We start from the raw sequence: 22,897 nt of genomic DNA on the forward strand, positions 1-22,897 counted from the left end.
ACCCGACAAATTTTTCAGAGACTTGATTAATTTTATATTAAAGACTAAAAGTGATTTTCTAAGTTTGTTTTCGATAAGATCAGATGGAAACATTGAAATTTTTTCAATATCGATGAGATGATAAGCTTGAGTTGTGTTTAACATCTTTATAACATTCCTCATATCTATCTAAAAGAAAAGTTAAATTGCACATAGATACTGGACTTCTTGTTAATAATATTATTTTATAAACCTTGAATCCTCTATCATTGACTTTAAGTACAATGCCAGCATCATTTTTACTCTCAAATTAGTTGAAGTGAAGATCAATTTCACCAAATTCTCTGAAATTTTTGCAACTTGAGTCGCTTGATTAATCGTAATCTCTTTTGTTACTTAGTTGTAGCTGCTATTCATTAGCAATATCTTGTCCATCAATTTGGTATATGTTGTGCTTGGAAAATGATGTAAATAACATATAATGGATCCTAAAAACATGGTCATGTTTAAACAAACAGTCGTAAGGTTTTTGCATTGACCAATCATGAATTCCGTCGATGACATCGTTAGTGATTCGTTGTTAGTAATGAACTTCAAGTAATCATTAAAGCTTTAGATCTACCATTGATGTTCCTCTACAAATTTATAGATTAATAATTCAAAGCAAGTATTGTTTTCTGTACAAGTATTAGTGGTCTGTCTTTCTTGAGGACACTATGTTTTGATGTCAACAAATATTACAAAAGTAATGTCAAATCTGAATTTTTAACCATTTTTGAATACTCACAATAAGGTAATAGAAGAGTATAAAGCAAATGAATGCTCAGTTTAATAATAGAAAATATGTTAATAATATGTTAATGAATATAATATAATATAATATTTAATATAATATAATTAAATATGTTAATAATAAAATAATATATGGCAGAAAATTCCAAGCCCATAAGTTAATATTATTAGCACGAAGTCCAGTGTTTGCAGCAATGTTTACGCATGACATGGTATAGTCGGACTGAGAAGAGAATACCTCAGATGTTCTTTATGTGTTCTTGTACGCTTACGCAGTAGTAAAAAACATGGTAGAAGGGGTAGAAAATCAGTGGTGGGGAGCCCGAAAGCATTGAAGCAACTGATATGAGGAACTCTTTTCTTAGTGAATATGAGGAACTCTTTTCTTAGTTCGACTATATAGTCGAACTGACGAGAGAATCGTCTTGAGACCACTTTTAGGCTGGCAATAAAGAGAATTTTCTAGTAGGCTATCTATGAAAATAAGAGTAGGGGTCGCCAGCCTAAGAGTGGTTTCAAGACGATTCTCTCGTCAGTTCGACTATATAAAATAATACAAATAAAGTAAAAATAGAGGATATTTCTGCGTCAACCTTCGAATTTTTACTAAATTTTATTAATACCGACAAAATTGAAACATTCCTAACAAAAAGACATAGAAGAGACATTACCATATTTTTTACCACCAAGCTGAGAATTTATTTGCTTTATACTTTTTTATTACCAAGTAACAATATTAAATTACATTACTTTGTAATATTTGTTGACATCAAAACATAGTGTCCTCAAGAAAGACAGACCACTAATACTTGTACAGAAAACAATACTTGCTTTGAATTATTAATCTATAAATTTGTAGAGGAACATCAATGGTAGATCTAAAGCTTTAATGATTACTTGAAGTTCATTACTAACAACGAATCACTAACGATGTCATCGACGGAATTCATGATTGGTCAATGCAAAAACCTTACTACTGTTTGTTTAAACATGACCATATTTTTAAGATCCATTATATGTTATTTACATCGTTTTCCAAGCACAACATATACCAACTACCTGAAAAAACATAATCTTAAAAAATGGCAAGTGATCGTGTTTACGCTTAGATCAGAAAATTATAGATCTCGTTGGGAAGATCTTGATGAGACGATTCCGAAACGGTTGCTATTGACTTTGGTTAGTTAGAAAAATCACGAGATATTTGTGAAAAACTGTAATACATGAAAACATGCATAACTTCTATGCTAATAGTGCTACGGGGTTGATCGATGGCTCATATCAAAGATTTGGACCGAAGAAAAAATATCGGCACCCCCCTTTCTTAAAACCTGGTCAAAAACACAGTATCTCGCATAGTTTCCGAGTTATGAGCGTTTAAAGGTTTTTTTATGCTTCATTGCAGCATAAATTTGTTTTTCGTTAATAACTTACGATTTATAAGACGTACATAGACTATAAACATATTAATCGATTCGTAAGAGCTAGTGCTTTCCATTGCAATAGTCAAAATTATGATTCAAGCATAATTTATGCTGCAATTATAGCAATTTCCGATGTTACCTTATTTCAAAAATTCGGCTTCATGAATACCTGGTGCATCCTTGGAGAGCAATTACCGACCGCGGGTATGATTTTTTTTTCATTGAGTTTCCAATCTAGAATTTTTCTTAACTTTGGCTAAACTGAAAAAACTATAAAATGTAAGATAACATAAAAAATATGATGTTTCAGTACATAATATACTTTTTTTTCGTATTAGTAGGGTACGAAGTTCTGTCGTAATTAACAACAATTAGCAGAAATTCCTTAAAAAGAGTGTAGTTAGTTATTTATTTTGCATGTCTCGGAATTAAGATAGTCGTGCAAACATGACAATAGAAATTTATAATTTATTAATTTCTTAAGAAATTTTTATTGATTATTATTATTTACAGCTGACCTTTCGACCGTTCTAATGATAAAAAACATTTTTTTTTCATACTAAAGCATTATATTTGGAATGTAATCACGAATTTTATAGCTTTTTGAGTTCAGCCAAAGCTTAAAGAATTTTAGATTAGAAACTCAATATAAATAAAAATCATACCTGCGGTCGGTAATTGTTCTCCAAGGATACACTAGGCATTAACGAAGCCGAGTCTATGTACGATATGATACCGTCAGATGTAATATTTTATAGCTTGCAGCATGTCCTACTGATGATAATATTCTACACAGCGTATATTGTTGTATTAATTCGGATAAGATGTTCGAATCATAATGTATTATTTTACTTTTGGAATATAACCAATTATTTCTAACAAAATTTGGAGTAATTTAATGATAACTTTTTAACACTTTGTATTTGTGAAAACTAATTAAATCACTTCGTTAAATACTAAAAAGATAGCTCTGATCCTAAAATTTGTAATTTTATTACGTAATTTAGAAAATTAATCAAAGGATGTTAACTAAGAGAAATGAAATCCTAAATTCATTATACCAACTCACTAATTAAATTTTTTTTCAAAAGTCCAAGTGTATGGATTCAAAAGAAATTAAATAGATTTTTCTACCAATACACAATATTAACAAAAGAACCCGTAGTTTTGAAGTAAGCTTACCTCAAGAACAGTTTTTTGCACAGTTATATCGCGGTCAAGTGGTCATCCATCCAATTAGCAATACAACCATGCTCATTCTTGATTGACTTGGTGGATAGTCGAAGCCGCACTGGGACAACAACCACTGTTGGCTTTTTTTTTCTGCTGAAACATCGAAATAGTTTTTACTGCAAAGCTCTCTTGCTATTGACTCGAATAGTTTCGATATTATAGTATACTATTATACCAACTTGGCAGAAATTAGCCAATGAAGTAGTAAGTACATAATGAAGAATTTTTAATTAAGAATATCCTTCAAATATCGAGCTTTACTACTTATTTTCTTTTTATCTAGATCATTAATTCATTATTTCAGTAATTAGAAATAAGGAACATTGAATTACTAAAAGTAGATCAATTAATTCATTAAAATTATCGAGACGTGAAAATCCATTTGAATTTGATCCTCATCTTCAAGATGTTTTTCACATTACAAAGAATCCCATCATGATATCAGTTCTATGATATAATGTAATATTGAACGAAAACCAGAGGTTCTGGAAATGACGTCAAATGTAATTTAACATTCTCACTTATAGCACGATGACCTCTATCTTTTTCTCTTTCTCTAGTTTTGTCTGGCGTTGCTAATTTTCAAAGTTTCACTACACCTTTGCGAAGTGTTCTGCATCTACTCGCTCCGATGACATTCAATGAACCATAATAAACTCTAGCAAACTCTAGACTCTAGAGATAATGAACCCAGTCTATCTCTAGCTTGTCGTTTTCTCTCCTGTAATAAAAAATTTTGTTATAACATTCGATTGACTTTTATTATCATGATTCTGCGTCCCACGACACAAGTTTTAACGTCAAAGTAACGAAGAAACATTGAAAAAATGAGATAAAATGGCGAAAAAAGTTTTTTTCTTTTCTTTGTTTTCTGTTACCACCTTCTTGCACTCGGCGTTGTATCGAACGGTTCGTGACGTCACGGGAGACTCAAATGACGTCACGATGCTGGTGGTACTCATCCCCCAACTATGTAATCCAGGCTGCAGTTTCACCACGCTTAAATTTGCTTCGTAGACTATTTTGTTGTATTATGTTGCGTGTTTTCTCTGCTTTATTTTGCAGTATGATCTGTTAAGACCTGAATAGTAAGTAGAAAAATAAATATACTTTTAATAAAGTTTGAATATAATTTTTTCATATTCAATGAATTAATCTTAAAATATTAATAGTAATTTAAATTTTTAATTTCAACCAATATTTGCATAAACAGTTGCTTCGTCATTAATATAAAAATCTGTTGAGGTACAGACTTTTTTTCTGAAGTTTATTATAATTTCGATGAAATTGAAGCAAAGCTTATTGTCCGGAATAAAATGTCTTTATGTCATCAAAATTTCTGCAAATACTCAATTGACAGGAAAAAATATCATCAATTTAGATGGAAGGCATCTATACATCTTTAGATAAAAGTAACGTTCTCCTAAAGTTTGGTCTCTTGGTTATTGAATTTCATTTCCCTCAGCACGATCTGTTCTCGTATATCAATATATCAAACGGTACACATTCCCCTATATATATCAATCCCTATGGGTTTATCGTGTAGCCAAACAGTTTCTTGCATCAACAAACAGAGTAGATTAATAAATCTTCAATCATTTCAACATTTTACTGGTGATAATTTAAAAGAAGTTATCCGGCTGAAGCTCATTAAGAAGTGATCAAAAGGCCTGTATTTCTCTCTCTCTTAGAGAACAATAAATTACTTGTAGAACAGTTAACAAGTTTCCTAGACATAAATTATACGAAACGTTTAATAAACGAATAGTTTTTAAATAGTTTCAAGTAGTAATTGTTTACATGTAAATATGTATTTCTCTCGTTTAATTGATTAAAGTTTCAGCAAATCACAAAAGTAAAGTGTTAAATAAAATAGTAAACGAAAAAGAGTGATGATTTTATCTGATTGTCCATAACCTTTGAAGACATTAATAAAGTTCATTGACCTAGGGAAAATGGAAGATAAAAATAGGTTGATACATTTCCCTTGAAAGAGGTTGAAAACAATATTGAAGGTTGAGCCGAATCAGGGCTCCTAAATCTTGTGATTCGGACTTGGCCACTTGGAGAAGGTCTCTTTATTGGTATTGGTTGTCGCTCTTTGCCAAACCTGCTCTTTTACCCCTAACTCAACAGCTATCTCACTCTTGAGCTCATCTACAGGTCGTCTGTCCTCCTTTTATCGATCCTCCACCACCGTGGGTTGGATTGCAGCCTAGAGTACGGCGCCTGGTAGACTCTCAGTGGCTGCCCGGCCACCACGCCGGCACAACTACTTCGATTTTCATCTTTTTGCATTATAAACGCACATATCTTGATCATTTTCACTTAAAAAGTCTCATTTTTTGTTCAGTCTTCTTGTGAACTCGTTTTCAGGTAAATTCATGTGCAATTAACTGCTAAAGTTGACTTAAAAGTGTCATCAATGTGATCTTAGAGATAAAAAAAAAATTGATGAGCAAGATTTTTAATTTTTAGACTCAGGTGGGTATATTATTGAGTTTAAAAATTTTGTTGCGTACTTGAATGAATAATTGTTGTGCTTTTCCATCACCTTGTCCTTACTGACAGTCAACAACATGTCAAGGCTCAGGGTTTTATTGTACTCGAGGCCTCTCTGAACTGATAAGAATCATTTTAGCAGCATTAATTTCACAGATTATCTTATAGAATAATTGCCAATATTTCCATTCATTAATTTCCATCAAGACCTATTTTAGATTAGCAAGATTATATCAAGGAATCCCTTATTTAAATTTAACCATTTAAATAAATTATTTCACTACTAATTGCTCAATAATTAAACCACTGAGTTTCATTCATAAACACATTAAATGATGAAACTGATTTTTAAATAAATGAATGTGTTATTTTAATTGAATAATAAATATTAAAAATATTTAAAATTCATTTTCAATTACTGTTTTTATGAATTTTGAAATTTAATTATGCATTTTCCATTAATAAAAAATAACGTGCTCTAATAGACTCTGAATAAGCATGAAAAATATAAATCTCACTCACTTATTCTCGAAGAAACAGCTTACATATATGCATAATGACTTCTTGAACAGGTATAATTTAGATATAAAAAAAGGAAAGGAATAGGCAATGATGGTTGATTGGGTGGAAAATTGCAGGATTTACGTTGGCTTCTTTGGTTTTAATGCAGTGTTATAGTAGTGTAGTACAGTGACCTAGATGCTAGGTAGCATGAGTTGGCAATCAAAAATGATTCTAGACTTGGATAAATTAGTAAAGAAAATGAAGTTAATTTTGCAATACTATACCCAGGTTGTTGGCATATTGCAAAGCGCCACGCGCGAAACCGGAAGACAAGAGATTGCATGGTACACACTACACATTGTCCCCCGAGTGCCAACCACTAAGAGGATAGGGAGTAGGTATTTCTAGAGCAGTCAGAGTTAAAAATAGACAACCGAGTCGACGCTCGAATTAAATATAGTCGGTTAACGAACTTGGATTTGTTATTAAAAAATGTCAATGAAAGTGACTTTTTATCATTAATTATTCCAAGATTTCATTGTCATTTCGGTCTTGTCGATGATAGATTTCCATTGATAGAACATAAGAATGGAATGAAATTAAGAAAAAAAAGTGAAGGATAAATTGTTTAATTCACAGTGGAATCGAAGAGAATCAAATGAAATTGATGAGAAACCAATAACCAATAAATGTTCATAAACGATGAAAAACTCATCACATAGGCCTGGAAAATATTAGTTAAATTAGAGTTCTATTTATTTTATTCAATTAAAATATTTTGAAAAATATATATAAGTTATATTTTATCACTTGAAAGTCATTAAAAATAGAGCAAACTTGTGAAAGCTCATTTTTTAAAATGAAATTTATTCATTAAATAAAATTTAATTGTTGATTTTTTCAACACACAAAACTCAATGAATAATTCATTTAAAATATTAAACGTGCTTTCTGCATCAATTTTCAAAGCTAAATGTCAGCTTCAATGCAATACAATTGAAGATTTTTAATTGTTTCACAGCCTCTCAAGCTCTTTGTCTGCTATACACTATTTTCCCCCTTCTGTACTTTTTTCTAACTATTAATTCAATTACTCAATCATTTCTTTCAATTAATTTTAACCTACTTTATCGGTTTTCCAATCAAAATATAACGTTTTTTATTTCTATTCTCTATAATGAAAAGAGAAATAAACTTTTATTTATAGAAAAACAAAATCAAAATGCCAACCGCAGAAGCACCAGAGCCTGCATTAGATGAGGACGTAGGTCATTTGGAAGACTTAGATGAGCCACCTGAAGGTCGTGCAGCCCGAGAAGGTGCTCAAGGAGGTGGACAAGGAGGCAGAGCAGGATTAATGAAGCCTTTAGTTGTTCTAGCTCTTCCTGGCATGTATCTTTTCTACAAATACAGCCAGTATCGACGTGAACAGCGTGAATTGTCACGAAGACGAATAACAGAAAGAGAGCTTCAACATCTTCACCATAAAATCGTAAGTTAAAAATACCATAAATAATTCGTAAGCATTGTCCTTGTCAAGTGTTTAATTAATCTGGGAAAAGCGTTGTCAGGAATAATTGGATAGCTTTTGTATCTATTCTAAAAGCTAGTTTATAACCGAAAGACGTGGTTTATCGAATTTTAAGGTAGGCGTGACTGTAGGAGTCAAGTCTTAATGCTTGAGACAGAGAGAGAAAGAAAGTGAGATGAAGGGTAACGATGGAGGTATAGTAGAAGCAAGATGAGTTCAATTACCTGGAGGTAACACGATCATTATTACTCTCTAGCTCAAGTAAAAGCTTATATTTTGTACTCTTGTACCTCCAAGTCTTTCTCAGCCTTTTGTTTGTTAAGATTTTTTTTATATAATATATCCTCTTCAATTAATGTTTTAATGATATTAATTCCTTATTTATCTTGCTTCATTTATGTTAATTCGAGTTCATGAACTCATAATAAATCTTTCCTGTTATTATACAGAGATCCTTTTTCTAGTATACTTTATTTTAATAGGTAATTTTCGACTGATAGAAATTTTCAAATAATTCCAAGCATTTTTCTTAATATCCTACAGATTAAACTCATAAGTACTCCCTCGAGCTATTCGTTTTCTTTTCATTCAACTTCTCCCATTCTCATTTGAATTTACTCTTCCGGATACTCATTCGTTTTTCTATATTCCAACATTCCTCTTTGAAACTTTCAGCAAATCAACTCAATCGTTCAACTTTTCCGGAAGGGAAATCTGATCGTTATCAATTTATAATGCAAAAAAAAACATTGGGAAACTTTTTTCATGCCTTGTTCACTTGTCCCATAGTTACTTCCTTGACTAACTCTACTTTATCTCCAAGGGTCATCGGCCAGACAGTTTTACCTATTCGTGCTGATCTTGATAGTGATTTCGTTCCATTTCTTTGCTTTGGTTGAAGACAAAAATTATGTTAAAATGTTCGTATAATTAATTTTTTGATTAGTTAAATACTCTGAAAAAACAGGAATAGTTTAACTAAGATAGTTTTAATCATTTCAATACTTGAAAAAAATGTTTATTAAAATATTGAATGAGTGAGGGAAGTTTCCGTGTGTGGTGGTTGATCATAGATTTAATCTTAACGCGAGAGTAGCGTGAGTCTTATGCTTATCACATCCAATTGTGTCGTGTAGCTAACCTTTCTCTTTATTTTTTTTATGATGTATACTTTTTTACTCGCTAGTATAACCAGAAAGAAGTTACTCGTCAACAAGACTGCCAAGGTTGAGGCCTTATTCATAATGCAAGGTCTCAAAAACTTCCCTTTACATTTTTTTTATCCTTTTTTTTTTATATTCTTATTATATCACGCTACACAGTTGATTAAATACTAAATTACACGAATCACTAGCTTTTCGTTAAGTACCTACCATAATACTTAAATGTTCGCTTCCTTAACTCTAAATAATTCCAACTAAACTACAAAATCATTGCTTCGTATCAATAATTCATCTATTTTACATTACTGTTATATTATACACCAATTCCATTAAATGGAATAAAATTGAAGCTTCTAACATGAAAAATAGATTTATTTATTATTACTACGATTATATTTGAATCTTCAAATTGAATAAAATTATTACTCACAATATTGAACCATGTTCTTTCCTTTTTTTTTTACATAAAAATAAATGAAGGGGAAGTTATTATAGTATTGTTTCAAATATAATTTTCTGCAGATAAAAATAAAAATAATGAGCATATGATTCTAATTCATGTTAATGAGAGAAAAAAGCCTTAGGGTATCATCCCTTTTTACTGAGAAATAATAATGTGACGTCATGCTCAAGATATTGATTTATTCTATTTATTTTTTTTATTTCACTTAGCAAAAAATAAATAATAATGAGACTAATAAGAATAATGCAATCTTAATAAGTTAAAAAAAATAATTTGTCAATATAATTTACGCTTGAAAAGCCATCACATATACTAGAGTACTACTAATGCCCATGACTCACTGGTCGATAGATGGAAGGTAAAAATATAGTATATTGCAAGCGTCATAATTTTTTATTTATACATTAACAGTCATTGTTATCATATAAATATCCTGAAAATTATTAGCTATTTATAAATGAGAATAAAATTATTAAGGGAAACTTTCTGTGAATTGTTCGTTATTTATAGTACTGAAAAAAATGCAAAAATCAAGATATGGACTGGTTGTAAAATAGTTTTTTAAAAAAAAAGAAATGAAAATCTATTTTAAAGTCAACGTAAATTTTTACACTCGAGAACAAAAAAGTGTATAAAAAGTTTGTGTTGGTTTAAAGTTAAATTATGTGGTAGATCGATTTTTATTCACAGAACTGTTGGAGAGTTGAGACAAGTAATTATCTGAAAAAATGTATGCATGGATATAAAAAAAGAATTTTTCAACTTATTTTATATAGATAAGTTTAAGGGTCGATTTTTCTTGTCAGTTTTCATGTATAAAGTTACGGTTTCCGTTTCAAAGTTTGCAAATATCTCAAGCAGTGAAGTAAAGCACTGAAGGGAACATAGCAATAAGACTCTGGTGATGGAGTTATGACATTAATAGTTAGGTATAGAGTAAGAACAGATCGGATATAAGTACGTGCTTTCCTGAAGCTATAGACCAACGATTGTTATCGACGTGTCCACCTGAATATTTCACGCGATGAAGAGGTCTCATGCGGTTATTGAACTGATTGTGAAAAGAACTGAATCGTGCAAATGGTGTTGATTTTATTTAGAAAAGAATAAATTATAGGGAAGTAGATAAAACAACAGTTTATTTCAAAGGAAATTATTTAATTCAGTCATCATGATATCTTTTTTTCCAGAACTTTGTTTCAATCAATTCACAAATGAATTTTTCATATTCTAAAAAATATGGAGAAAGACCTTGGAATAAAACATTTTTATTATCTTTTCAATATTTAAAATTCAAAATAACATTTGTAAAAAATTTGATCTTGTATTGACATTTTTTCATGTAAAAAAATGTTACTTCAAAATATGAAAAGTTTTATAAAATGTCAGCAGCTTAAAAAATTTACTCCAAATATTTTCTTTTCAAAGTAAAATCGATTTTGATCTGAAACTTTTTTAATTTAGATAGTGAAAGAAGACGCAAAAATTTTTTGAAAATAGTGAAAGCATTCTGACAATGTGAAAAGAAATGATAAAGATATTAGATAACTATTTATTAAAGTTTCAACGTGTTCGGAAATGAAGTACCATGTCAGAACTTGAGTTAGAGTTTACTACGAAATGTCAAATGATCTCGATTGGAGTAGGATAAGAGAATCTCAATTTTACTTCCAATTATCGTAAGCCCGTCATCACATTTTCATATCATCAATTCAATTATTTTCTTGAAAATCAATTGTCATTTAATAATTATTCCAATTAATGATTATGAAACGGTAATTGGTTACGAATCGAAAACGATAAAAATCTAATTTATAATTAAATGTCAATTTACTTATGTTTAAACATATTATATACATAAGACTTTTGACATTTCCAGTGCGTGTCAAAAGTTTATTAAAAAAGAAATTTTAATTGGCTCGTAAAAATTCATCTGACCTAAAAATAAAAAAAATCAATGAACTTAAAAATGATAATGAATATGTACTTATATTTGCTCCAATGGATTTCGTTTAGAATAATTTAATTGAAAACCTTGAATGCTCTGAGTTTCTGAATGCTTAAGTAAAATAGTGAAAATTATATGAATAAAAATCAGTAGAAAAATAAAATCATCCATTTTATTGGAAATACTCCAAAAAAGTTAGTCTTCCTATTTCTTTAGGTAATATTTTACCAACAACAGTATAAATATTCAATGATTATTCTTCTCTCATTTATGAAAGAATATCCCAACAGTGATTTACAATAATGATTATTAGTTAGTTCAGAATAAAAATGAAGAGATAAGTTTAATAAAAAAAACAAAGAGACTAACTTTTTTGAACTTTTGACTAAAATCAGACTATCAGACTAAAAAAATATCTAATGGCAAAAATCAAGATTAAAGAAAAAAGTAATTACTCATGATAAAACCATTAGCCTAAATTAAAAAATCAGTAAAATTCCTTGCAAAAGGTGATTTAGAATTGGTTCGAAGATAAAAAATGCCTCGATTTTTAGGATTAGTTGCAAATCCCATAAGTGCATCTGGTCTCCAAGTGCAACTACGTAGATTTGGTCGCCATTTCCTACATTTCGTTGCTGGAAATCCCTGTGGATTCGAAACGGACTCAGCATAGAATCGCCAGGCACGATTGTGACTGCACACAACTGCACAATTTATTCGAATAAAATCTCTTCATCTTATTCATTAACATTTTTCATTCAATTCATACTCACTATAATGTCGAAAGAGGCGGAACATTCCTCGTGAGAAAAGATTATCAGCTTTACATCCAGGCTGAAGTGGTCTTCCACCATTAGGATAAAAATCTACATGGCCTATAGGCGATGGAAATCCAAATATTCCACCGTCAGTATGGATTACATCAACAAAGGTTGCATCTGATGCTGTCAAATGTCCATCCATACCCGTATTCATGTAGAGTGGATAAGCCGCGTCCAACCCAGTTATCCTGCCAACCTATTCATCCCTTGTGAACGTTTTCTAGAGAAAATGATCAATAAATTGTGATCATTAGATCATATTCCATCATTTAGCGTAAAACCTTTTGTGGTGCTAAAGATTTTCCCATAAAACCTGCAACCTCAGCACCCAAACTAAATCCAATCACATGAAGTCTTGATAGAGATATAGCATTTTCCAACGCCAACCATTTTATCATCCTTCCCACATGTGGTCCGACTATCTTTGTATTTTTCACTGCAGTAATGTACCAAGGCATCGCTGATAATTTCCCCCAATCCACTAGAATGACGTTGTAATTTCCACGATTAAGATACGCTGTAACGAATGAGGAAGTATTTATTCGAGTCAATCAATCATCTCTGTTACTTATTTCGTCTTGATTCAGGATTATTAGGGATTAATGAATGATAGGCTATTTATGAAATTCTAATCCGATTTTTTTTACAGGAAAACAGTCATTTTTTTACCAAAAACTCATTTATCTTTCACGTTTTTATTCGATAAGAAAAAAAACATGAAGAATTGAATGCAGGAGTTTTTTTTACTCATTTTCGTTAGTAGGAAAGTTTACCATTTTTTTGATGTATACGACTTTTTGAGATTTTAACTTGGATGATGTACTTGGACAAATTATGTATAAAAAGAGTGTCACAACTTCTTTATGATAATATTCGTGCTTGAAAAAACATGAAACATGACATTTTTACTAACTTTCTATTGGGAGGAATTAGACTGTGAGAAACAGCGTAGTTCAAAATTTAAAGAGTATTTCCATCATGGCATCAAGACGAAAAAGCAATTTCCATATTTCATAGTCAAAAGAAAAAGATTTACTTACCATCTAAAATTGTTCTGGCACTGTCTCCACTTGCTTGTTCAGCGTATCCATGAATGTAAAAAATTGTTGGATTTTTTGGATCAAAACTACTACTTTGAAGACTTGATTGACTTGGAAACTTTAGGATTTCACTTTTAATTGGATTTTCTCTTAAATAAACAGTCCATTTTCTGGTTAAAATTTTTACTCATCTTTTTAAGTAAAAAGCTTTATTGATTTTTACCTTGTATGGAGATGATATTGAACATCACGGTCCAGGTCAATAGAACAACAAAAAAGACAACTTCCACTTGGAAATGGAGAAATATTGATACTGGTTTCACCTATGATACAATATCGTATAACCACCATTAATCATTGTGTAGTCTGGTGGGATAAAAATTTTTTATAGCATATTTGATTTAAAATAAAAATAGGTAAAGTAAAATTGAAAAAAAATACAAGTTCAATAATTAAATGCGTGTTTATTGGAAAAGCAGGAGATTGTTTTTTCATACGATAAATAAGATTTTTATTGTAAAGCGAAAGCGTGAATAAACGAGAAAATGTTTGAACTCATAAGATCGCTTGTTTGTGATATAAAATTTGAAAAGGTCTCGACACTTGAGCAGAAGTTGATAAATAAAAAAAGGTGTACAACAAAAACTACTATTTCATGGTTTGTTGCACTATAAATCCGTGAATATTTTCTAACTACTAAGGAACTTTGGTTTCTCTCAATTTCCATTAAATTTGCACTCGGAATCCTTTCTGAAAGTTTTTCTATATAAATATCAATAAAAATGGAATTTGTCTTCATTATATATAAGGTTAAATGGATAAATTACCTCGTGATATCACTAAAAGTCGGCAAAATACTGATGTAAAATAAGCAGATAACATGTTAGACTCTCATAAACTTAAAAAATATCACAGAATTTCCTGATTGCGAACTGATCGGTGTTTCATAGTCGACTGAAAGTTGACAATAGAGCTGAGTGAGTTTCGCTGATCTCTCATCCAAAGTATTCTACTATTTTTTGTCGATTTTCTAGATTTAGCAATCTTTGTTGACATAGTTTTTTTCCCCGAAAAAAACGTTTAAGAACTACATCATTAAGTAATTAATAGTCCATTGTGATGCTTTTAACACTTGGCAAACTTTTTTTTCGAAACAAAACTCTAAACTATAAAAAATTAATTACTTGATGTAACGTCCCAGAGCAGTAATTTTTATTTTGAATCAAATCATTGGATTTTATATAAGTGTAGAGATTTCACATTTATTTTAGATGATGAAGCCTGGATTAGATTTGGTTAACTCTCATAATTTAATAATAACTGAAACAATGAATGGTTGAATCAATGTTAAAAATTACTGATTTGTTTTTTTTTATTCTGATCAGTGTTTATTCTGATTTTTTTAATCATTTTAGTCACATGACTTTATCAATTTTGAGATAAATATCCCTCTACGATGTCTAGGATTTCTTGTATTTTTAAAATTATTGTTATTGATTTAAAAGTGAATTTATTCAGGAAAGTTTCAATCACTTGAACAGCGTTGAGTGGAGTAATCAAATTATAAATATTTTAAAACAAAACTCTGAGTGTTACACTTGAAAATAATATTATAAATTCAATATAGAATTTTTTTTTAACTTTTAAATCAATAATATAGATGAAATACTATACAACAAGCTAATGTTATCCAAATAAAATAGATACGAAAATAAACTCTAATATCTCTATTGTTATCGAATATGAAGCATGAAACATATTTTTATTCATTCTATTATTTTAAGACAAAAAGCAATCGAGTCTCTTGGGTTCTCCATCACGAACCAGTTGCTAAAATGTACTTTCGAAATCGATTATTCTTCAGCCATTGAATTGCCATATTTGTAAAAAATATAGATTGTCTGAAATTCCTAATAAGACTTCTATGAAATACAGCAGTTATTTTTATCAAACATAAATAGTAATTCTCCTGACAGACAACAAGATGATTACCTCCGACAATACTAAGAGATTAATAATTCAAGCTATTGAGGCAATAAAAAAAACATCAAGTTTCTTATGTAACTCAAGGGAGAAATGTTTTCTTCAAAGATAGAAAAATATTAATTTGTCACAGACCTTAAAGATTAGCCATATCAAAGAAGTTCATTGTTTTCTATCAAAATTTTCATATAAAATGATCGAGAAAGCCGCAAAGTATAAAAATAATACAAAAAATAAAAGGATGAATGAGAATAAATGAGAAAGCAACGATCTAGGGCACTTGAATGATTAAAACCCGCAGGAATGAATGACGAAGAAGACACCAGAAAAATTGTGATTGAAAGAGTTCTGGTCTAACAGTAAAATAGAGAGGAGCTCGTAAAACAGAGGGGAAGAGGTAAAAGAGAAGAGAAATTCATCTCAGTTGGAAGCAGCATCACAGCATCAGTGGTAGTGGGGATATTTTGCGCATCATCCACCTAATATCTGAAACCACCCCTGACCCAGATACGCTTTCGCCATCTCCATGTTTCTATTTCCCACCCTCTCACGTTGTACTGCAGTCCACATACAAATCCACCTATTCTTCGTGTCATAACATCTGTCAGAGTATTTACATCATCCATAGATGAACAACTAGACAACATAGCCCTTGTCTTGAAAAAAAAAAGACTTGGAATACAGTAGTTTTATGAAAAGACTTAAAGTCCTTTTATATCATTCTGAATCATAAAAAACTGACTTTTTATGTATCTTCAAAAAGTAATTCGTGTTTTAAATTGATATCTGATAATTTTTTGTATATGATTTGGGAATTGGCCAAAGTTTATCTGGGTCATTTTTTCCAGTTAAAAACATGAAACAAACTAAAAGATTCTAGAGATTAAAAATTTTGAGTGCTATATGCATAATGTATATTTAACAATCAAACTATTGATATTTATGAAAAGACCATAACAATAACCCTATCTTGCATTTGTACACAAAACCAGCTTGTTTTTGGCTTTGATTTGACATGCATTACGTTCCACTGCACTTACACTGAGTTCATTCGACCTCGATATCGAAACCTTTGCAAAACGACCCTTTGTCCTCAGAGCTTTAACTAACTGACGAATCACAGACTCCAGCAGTGTTACATACACTTTTGTCAACAGATTTTCTAAAAATAGCTTTGTCGTAATTGTTGGAATTGATAAAATGGCTCTTGTGTTTAGCCTTTATTTAAAAAAATATATATACAGAAGATATATTGGACAGTTTTATTGCTGAAGAAATAGAACGATTGCCTATTTAATTAGTGGATGTTGACTTCTATAAATTATTATCTAAAATAACCCACTCCAAGTTTAAGGAGAATTCCAAAATTATCGATAATGACTCCTATGGGAAAATATTTGCAAAGTTTAAACAAAGGCACTTGATGTAAATTTATTAGACAGTTGTTGGCTAAAATTATAAACTTTAATCATTAAACTAATTTAAAATTCAAAAAAAAGAGATGAAGGAAGCTGATAAGAAATGGTTATTTTATGGAGTTAAAAAATTAAGATAAACACTCGACAAAATTAAAGTGTTGGAAATAGTTGAATTTATTGTCATATTCTCAGTATAAAATAAAACTGGTCCCTTCTTGGTCTATCATTAAATCAGGCCAACTACCCCAGTGTCAGACAAGTCTCGCTTTCTACTAGGGGTGTTGAAATTTTTTTTAACATATTGTAGTTGAGTCTTTTTGAACAATGAAGGACTCTACTATGAAATGTTGAATGAGATATTAATAGAAAATAGTGAATTGGACCTTTTTGGTTTTTAAAGATAGAAACAAAGTTTGTGAATGTTGAACACAGATGTTAGAACATATGGAGGAGAAAATGACGAGGGTGTAAAAACTTTAATGACATGAATATGAAAATGTGAGGGGGTGTGATAATTTCCTATGAACAATTGCATGACCACTCTCTGTTTCATGGGTGAGTGTCATTGATGCCGAATGAAACAGACATTATCAATATCGATTACTTGTTGCGAGGGACCAGGAAACAATCTATTTATATACCACAATTAATCCTGCTACAATTAAATGTCTCCGCAATTCACTGAATTATTTATAATCATCATTTGATAATCAATAACTTTTTATATAATTTTAATTTAAATTTTTTAATGGATTTTCAAAAACTTTCTTTCTTATTTCAGGATAAACTTTTAACTAAACTCGAAGAAAATGAACCTGAATTAGCTTCTTCACAAGAAGATGAAGTAAGTATTTAAAAAAATTACTTTTATTTTTACATTATTAATTCAATTAAAAATACGATGTTCTGTTATAACGTGAATTCCAACAATTAAATGTATTCAATTGATTAAATGAATCACAGTGATACCAGAAATCTCATTTTTTCATAATAATTACATAAAAAAATAGTCCAATTTAATCTATATTTATAGAAAATAATTTACCAAGCCAGTTTTCCGACGTTTCCTCTTTTGATTACTCTTATATGATCCAATAATGACATTTCCGCAAAAAACAATACGGATGAATTACTAATAATTACTTGCAGCTTATAATTAACAGATGCAAGCTTGAATTTCAAGGATTTTATTTAATTATAAATATTTCTATATTTTTGTAATTGCACAATTCTGAACAATTAGGTGTGAAAATATGTTACATATTGTGCTGATTTTATACAGTGCAATTAACGTTAATTATTAAGTGTTATTTTTTTCATATTCGTGACAGGAAAATTATAGATTTTCCAAAGTAATCGGTTAAACCGTTATAACAAAATAAGTATATAAAGCGTGAAAAAAATGAAGTGGCAGAATCAGTACGATTTGTATAGCAATCATGAGAACTTTTACTCTTGCATTCCTCTTCGCAGTTGTTGCAGTCGCTTTTGTGGTAAGTCTTTTTTTACAGTTATCATTATTGCCATCTAAAAATTTTATCACTCTGAAAATCAATTCTTATCAAAAAATAAGGTTGATCAATTTCAACTTTTATTATGAGAAAAAAGAAAAAAAATTGTCAAAAACATGACACATGCCATTACATGTTGCTGATAAAATTTTCTATATTAAAAAAATATTTTTAGTCTGCTCAACTTCCACTTCCTGGCATGGCAGAAGGACAAAAAATGATGGAAACCGGAGTTAACACTGTACAAAAAATGGCCGAAGCCGCAATGAGCGGTGTTAAGTCCATGACTGACGCAGCAACTAACATGATGAGTGGTATGTCCAAATTGGGTGGTGGTATGCCAGGTTTGGGCAGGAAGAGGAGGGAAGTTAGTACGTATTTTTTTTCATTTTTATTTTTTTATTCTATGAACTACTTATCATTATTATTCATAAATTTTCCAGACATTGAAGACCTCTTCAATTACGAAAACGCAGACTACTAATTTTATTATTAACTAGACTCAGGATTGAAATGTATTATATAATTAAGAAGTTTTTGAGACATTGAGTAATGTAGTTGAAATTTAGTTGTGCAAAATAAACTGATCAGTGAAAAAACTTTGTTATACTATTTATTTATTTTTACCTAATTCATTCTTTAATCTTTCTCGCCTGTTCCTGATATGGTATTTAGTTATCATTCTAATCTAGTCTTACGATTGGACCATTATTGACGTAGCAACTAATGCTAGTTTAGTCGTAAGGATGATAACGCGATATCAGGAAGATTCTATGTGAACTGTCTATTTTCAAAAAAGAATTAATTTAAACAATTAGTCGATAATAACATTGATTGGTTGTGGTCATGTATGAACTTATCTTTTTTGTAATATTTGCAGTGTGTTATTTGCGTAAATGCGAGAGCGACGATGCAAACAGCACCATGTGAACATCGAGTGGTTTGCAGGTGAGCAGAAGAATAAATATTTCATACTTTTCTATTCAACTAACACCATTAATTGATGTATATTATTTGTAACTGTTTGATTGAAAACAGACGCTGCTTCGTTAAGACTATACAGATGGCTGTTTCTCAAAGACTGTTGCCCCTCAGATGTGTTATTTGTCGTGCAAAAATTTTGCGACTTAAGCAAACTCTCAATCCTAGAGATGTAAGTTGAAATTGATCAATTAAATTTTTTTTCATATTTTCTACTTAATATAAAATTTAATATTCTAAAAATAAAATTATTCATACAAGCTAAATATTCGATACTTAGACACTTGAATAAATTTCGCTAAGAGCATGAATTTAATATTTAATATTACCTCGTTCATTTGAAGCCTTGGGTCCTGCCTCAAAGTGCATCAGAGTACAATATGGGTGCCGGAGTAGGAACAAGTAATGGACCAGGTGGAAGATGGGGAACGGGTAATGTTCCAGCGTCAGCATCACTTTATTCAATGGCCAGTGGATCATCTTCCATATCTGGTGTGTCTTCCGTGTCTTCGGCAACCTCATCATCAGCAAGTAGTACTAACAGTGCACCTATTAAGTCTACTAGAGTAAGGCAACCAACTGGAGCTACTTTAAGACGTACTCAGACACAATCAATGAAAATGCGGATACAAAAATATCAAGATCCCATTCCACAAGTTGCTGAAAATGAGGATGTTATTAGAGCGAATAGAGAAAGACGACTGCCGCCAATTAAAGAGTTCCAGAGCGATTATCGGGCTGGAAAAGCTTCCACGAGGCTGAGGTAAAGAAATCGATGATAAAAAAACTAACATTATTTTCTTTCTAATCGAACAAACCAATTGTATTAATAATCAATAAGTTAATTATCGAATAAAATTATTTTTAGATGCGCACAGAAGATAGTCACACAACTGGAAATATCACCAAATCACCGAGTATCATCATGCAGTTCTGAAAATTCTTCAAAACCCTTAGCAAAGTCCACTTCATCAAGGTCTTTTTCATCTTCTTCAAATAATAAAAGACCAATGAGTGTTCCAAGGACGCCAATGACAGTAGCCCAAGAGGTACAAAAGACAAAGAAAGAAAAAGAAAAGGAAAAAGAACGTGAAAAAGCTGAAAAGGCTCGACAAAAAGAAGAAGAAAAAGCTGAAAAAGCACGACAAAAAGAAGCTAAAAAATTAGCAAAAGAAGAAAAAAAACGTGCAAAAAAAGAAGCTAAAGCTCGCCGAAAGGAAGCTGAAGAAGCACTTTTAAGGGATGATAAATAAATTTCATTCTTTCCTGCCAATTAATTCAAAATAAAATCCGAACAATAATAAATGGATTTGAATGAATACTCAAGTTAAAAGCGGCTTAAAACAGTAATCAATATAATAACAATAAATAGATAAGCAAGACCGATTCTGTAGTAAAGTTGAAACGAATAGAGACGCAATAGCACTTAGAAAAAGAGGCGGGAAAATAAAAATAAAGTCAAAAAGAGCTTGAAGAATCGTTTTTGTCTAACTATTTCAATAAAAAATAGGCGATAAAGTCTAGAAGTGGCCAAAAAACAATTACATAATGATAATTACTAGTAATTAATAATAATAATTAATATTAACTCCTCTAGGGAATCTTGAATTTGAGATAAATCTTATCGATAAATGAGGTTGACAATTCTAGAAAATACTCTTTACATTTAGATCGACTAGGATTCTACTGTAGAAAATGATGACAAGTGAATATTTAAAAAATAAACTAATGATTGAGACGATGGAAACTATGTCAATTGATGGAAGAATGTTTAGCCTAAAAAATCAATTAATTGCAAACAAACGATTGAATTATTAATAAGTAGTGTCTTTTTTGTTGAGAATCATTTTTTTATGTATTTTTCAAAGACTTAGTCTTTCGTCTCCGATCCAGAGATACAAATCAAAATTTTGTAATCATCCAATGGTTATAGAAATGTCAGAATATCAAAATAATTGCAGTTTAAGAAATATTTATTTAGCAAAAATAAAGAAGACAAAAGAGGGTTTCCAAATATCGATTACTAAGTTATTTATTTTTATTTCAATTTATTCAAAATTAGTCAGTTTATATTAATTATTTTTACGTTTATTGGTTGCAATAATTTGCACACTTTTATCGATTCTACTGAGAATAACAATAATATAAAAATTAGTGGATTGTTTAAGGACGATAAATGGAATAAAAATAAATGATCTTAACGCACATATCAAACAAATATTACCATTAATTAGTTAATTAATTAAATTATATTGGCTTTAGTCGGTGGGCTGCAACCCTAGAATGTCAATTATAATTGTTATTAAATATTTATCAACTGTTGACAAAAAGATTATACAAAAAATGAAAAAAAAATTTTAATTAAATTTTAACGTAGAGTCAATTCAAGTATCATCGCTAATCTTACGCTTTTTAAATTAAATTGTATTAAGAAAATGGTTGTGAAAAAATAAAGTCTAAGAGGCATAAATTGTTAAGCTTGTCTTTGAACATTTCGGAATGAAATTTCGATTGATTATTTGAATAAATTTTTAAAAATATTGTCATTCTCAGTGGAAAATTTATTTTATCGTTTAAATACATAAATGGAATAATTGACAAATACATTTAACATTAATATAATGTATTTGTCCTTGTTATTTGAAGTTAAAGAACGACCTTCACGGCATTAATCGATCATTCGATCTCTCAACGTCACCGCGAGGTTACTTAAGGAAACCCAGATATAAGTAAGACAAAGTTATTTGGAAGTAAAACTGTAACATCAAGTGGTATAAAATGATTCTTTTAAGAAAATATGGATAATAAATAAATTATATAATATTTATTATATTGTATTACTCCGTATACACTTTAAAATATCATCATTGAATTAATTAATAATTAACTTATCTATTTATTAATTAATTAATGAAGTAAGTAAAATTGTTGGCAATAATATCTAGTCTAATTATTCATTTCCAAGTTCATGTTAAATTAGAGACAATTTATTCAAATCTGTTGGATATGTTTTATTAAAAAATGAAACAAATCTAATGTGATTTTTTTTTATGAGAGACGTAAATCGATGGGATCAATTTTTTTATTCAACTAATTTTTTTTTCCTATAACCAACTACATACAATTTTTATTATTGATTAAGAATTTAGGAGGACTCCTTCGTTTTGCGTCTCTTTATTTATATGAGAATGTAATTATTTCAATTGAAAATAATTACGATCATCGATTTAAAAAATTTATACATCACAGTATGTGATAGAATAGATGATAAAAAATAGCTTTTTTTATTTTATATGCGCGCTTGTATTCTTAGGGATACTTTCGAAGAAATTAGATGAGAAAAATGTCAATAAAATTCTTAAAACTATATAAATACATCCTATGAAGCATTCATTATATAATGTGTTATAAAAATTATCAATATTGTCAGATGAAAATTTTCAATAAAACATCTTCGAAATAGTTGAAATGTCCCGCACTTTGTAATAGCTTTGAATTGTAGATTTGGAAAATCTATTTTTAGTAGTTTTATTCATCGACTGTCAAAAAAAAATATCGAAAAAAATTATATATATATATATATATATGTATAAATATATATATA

At 29.9% G+C, this 22,897-nt stretch overlaps 1 protein-coding gene across 1 annotated transcript; it reads left to right on the forward strand.

Annotated features, from left to right (window-relative positions):
* Window positions 1–5,686: 5,686 nt before the first annotated feature.
* On the forward strand, window positions 5,687–22,833 carry LOC118074534 (chromatin assembly factor 1 subunit A). Its single transcript, XM_035095830.1, has 7 exons — window positions 5,687–5,912; window positions 7,642–7,926; window positions 17,583–17,645; window positions 19,193–19,260; window positions 19,351–19,465; window positions 19,638–20,056; window positions 20,162–22,833. The coding sequence occupies exons 2-7, from the start codon at window positions 7,657–7,659 to the stop codon at window positions 20,544–20,546; spliced, it is 1,320 nt and encodes a 439-aa protein (XP_034951721.1). The 5' UTR covers window positions 5,687–5,912; window positions 7,642–7,656; the 3' UTR covers window positions 20,547–22,833.
* Window positions 22,834–22,897: the final 64 nt, after the last annotated feature.

Source organism: Chelonus insularis, unplaced genomic scaffold, assembly GCF_013357705.1.
Source record: "Chelonus insularis isolate UGA/USDA-ARS -01 unplaced genomic scaffold, ASM1335770v1 contig_135_pilon, whole genome shotgun sequence".
NCBI lineage: Eukaryota > Metazoa > Arthropoda > Insecta > Hymenoptera > Braconidae > Chelonus > Chelonus insularis.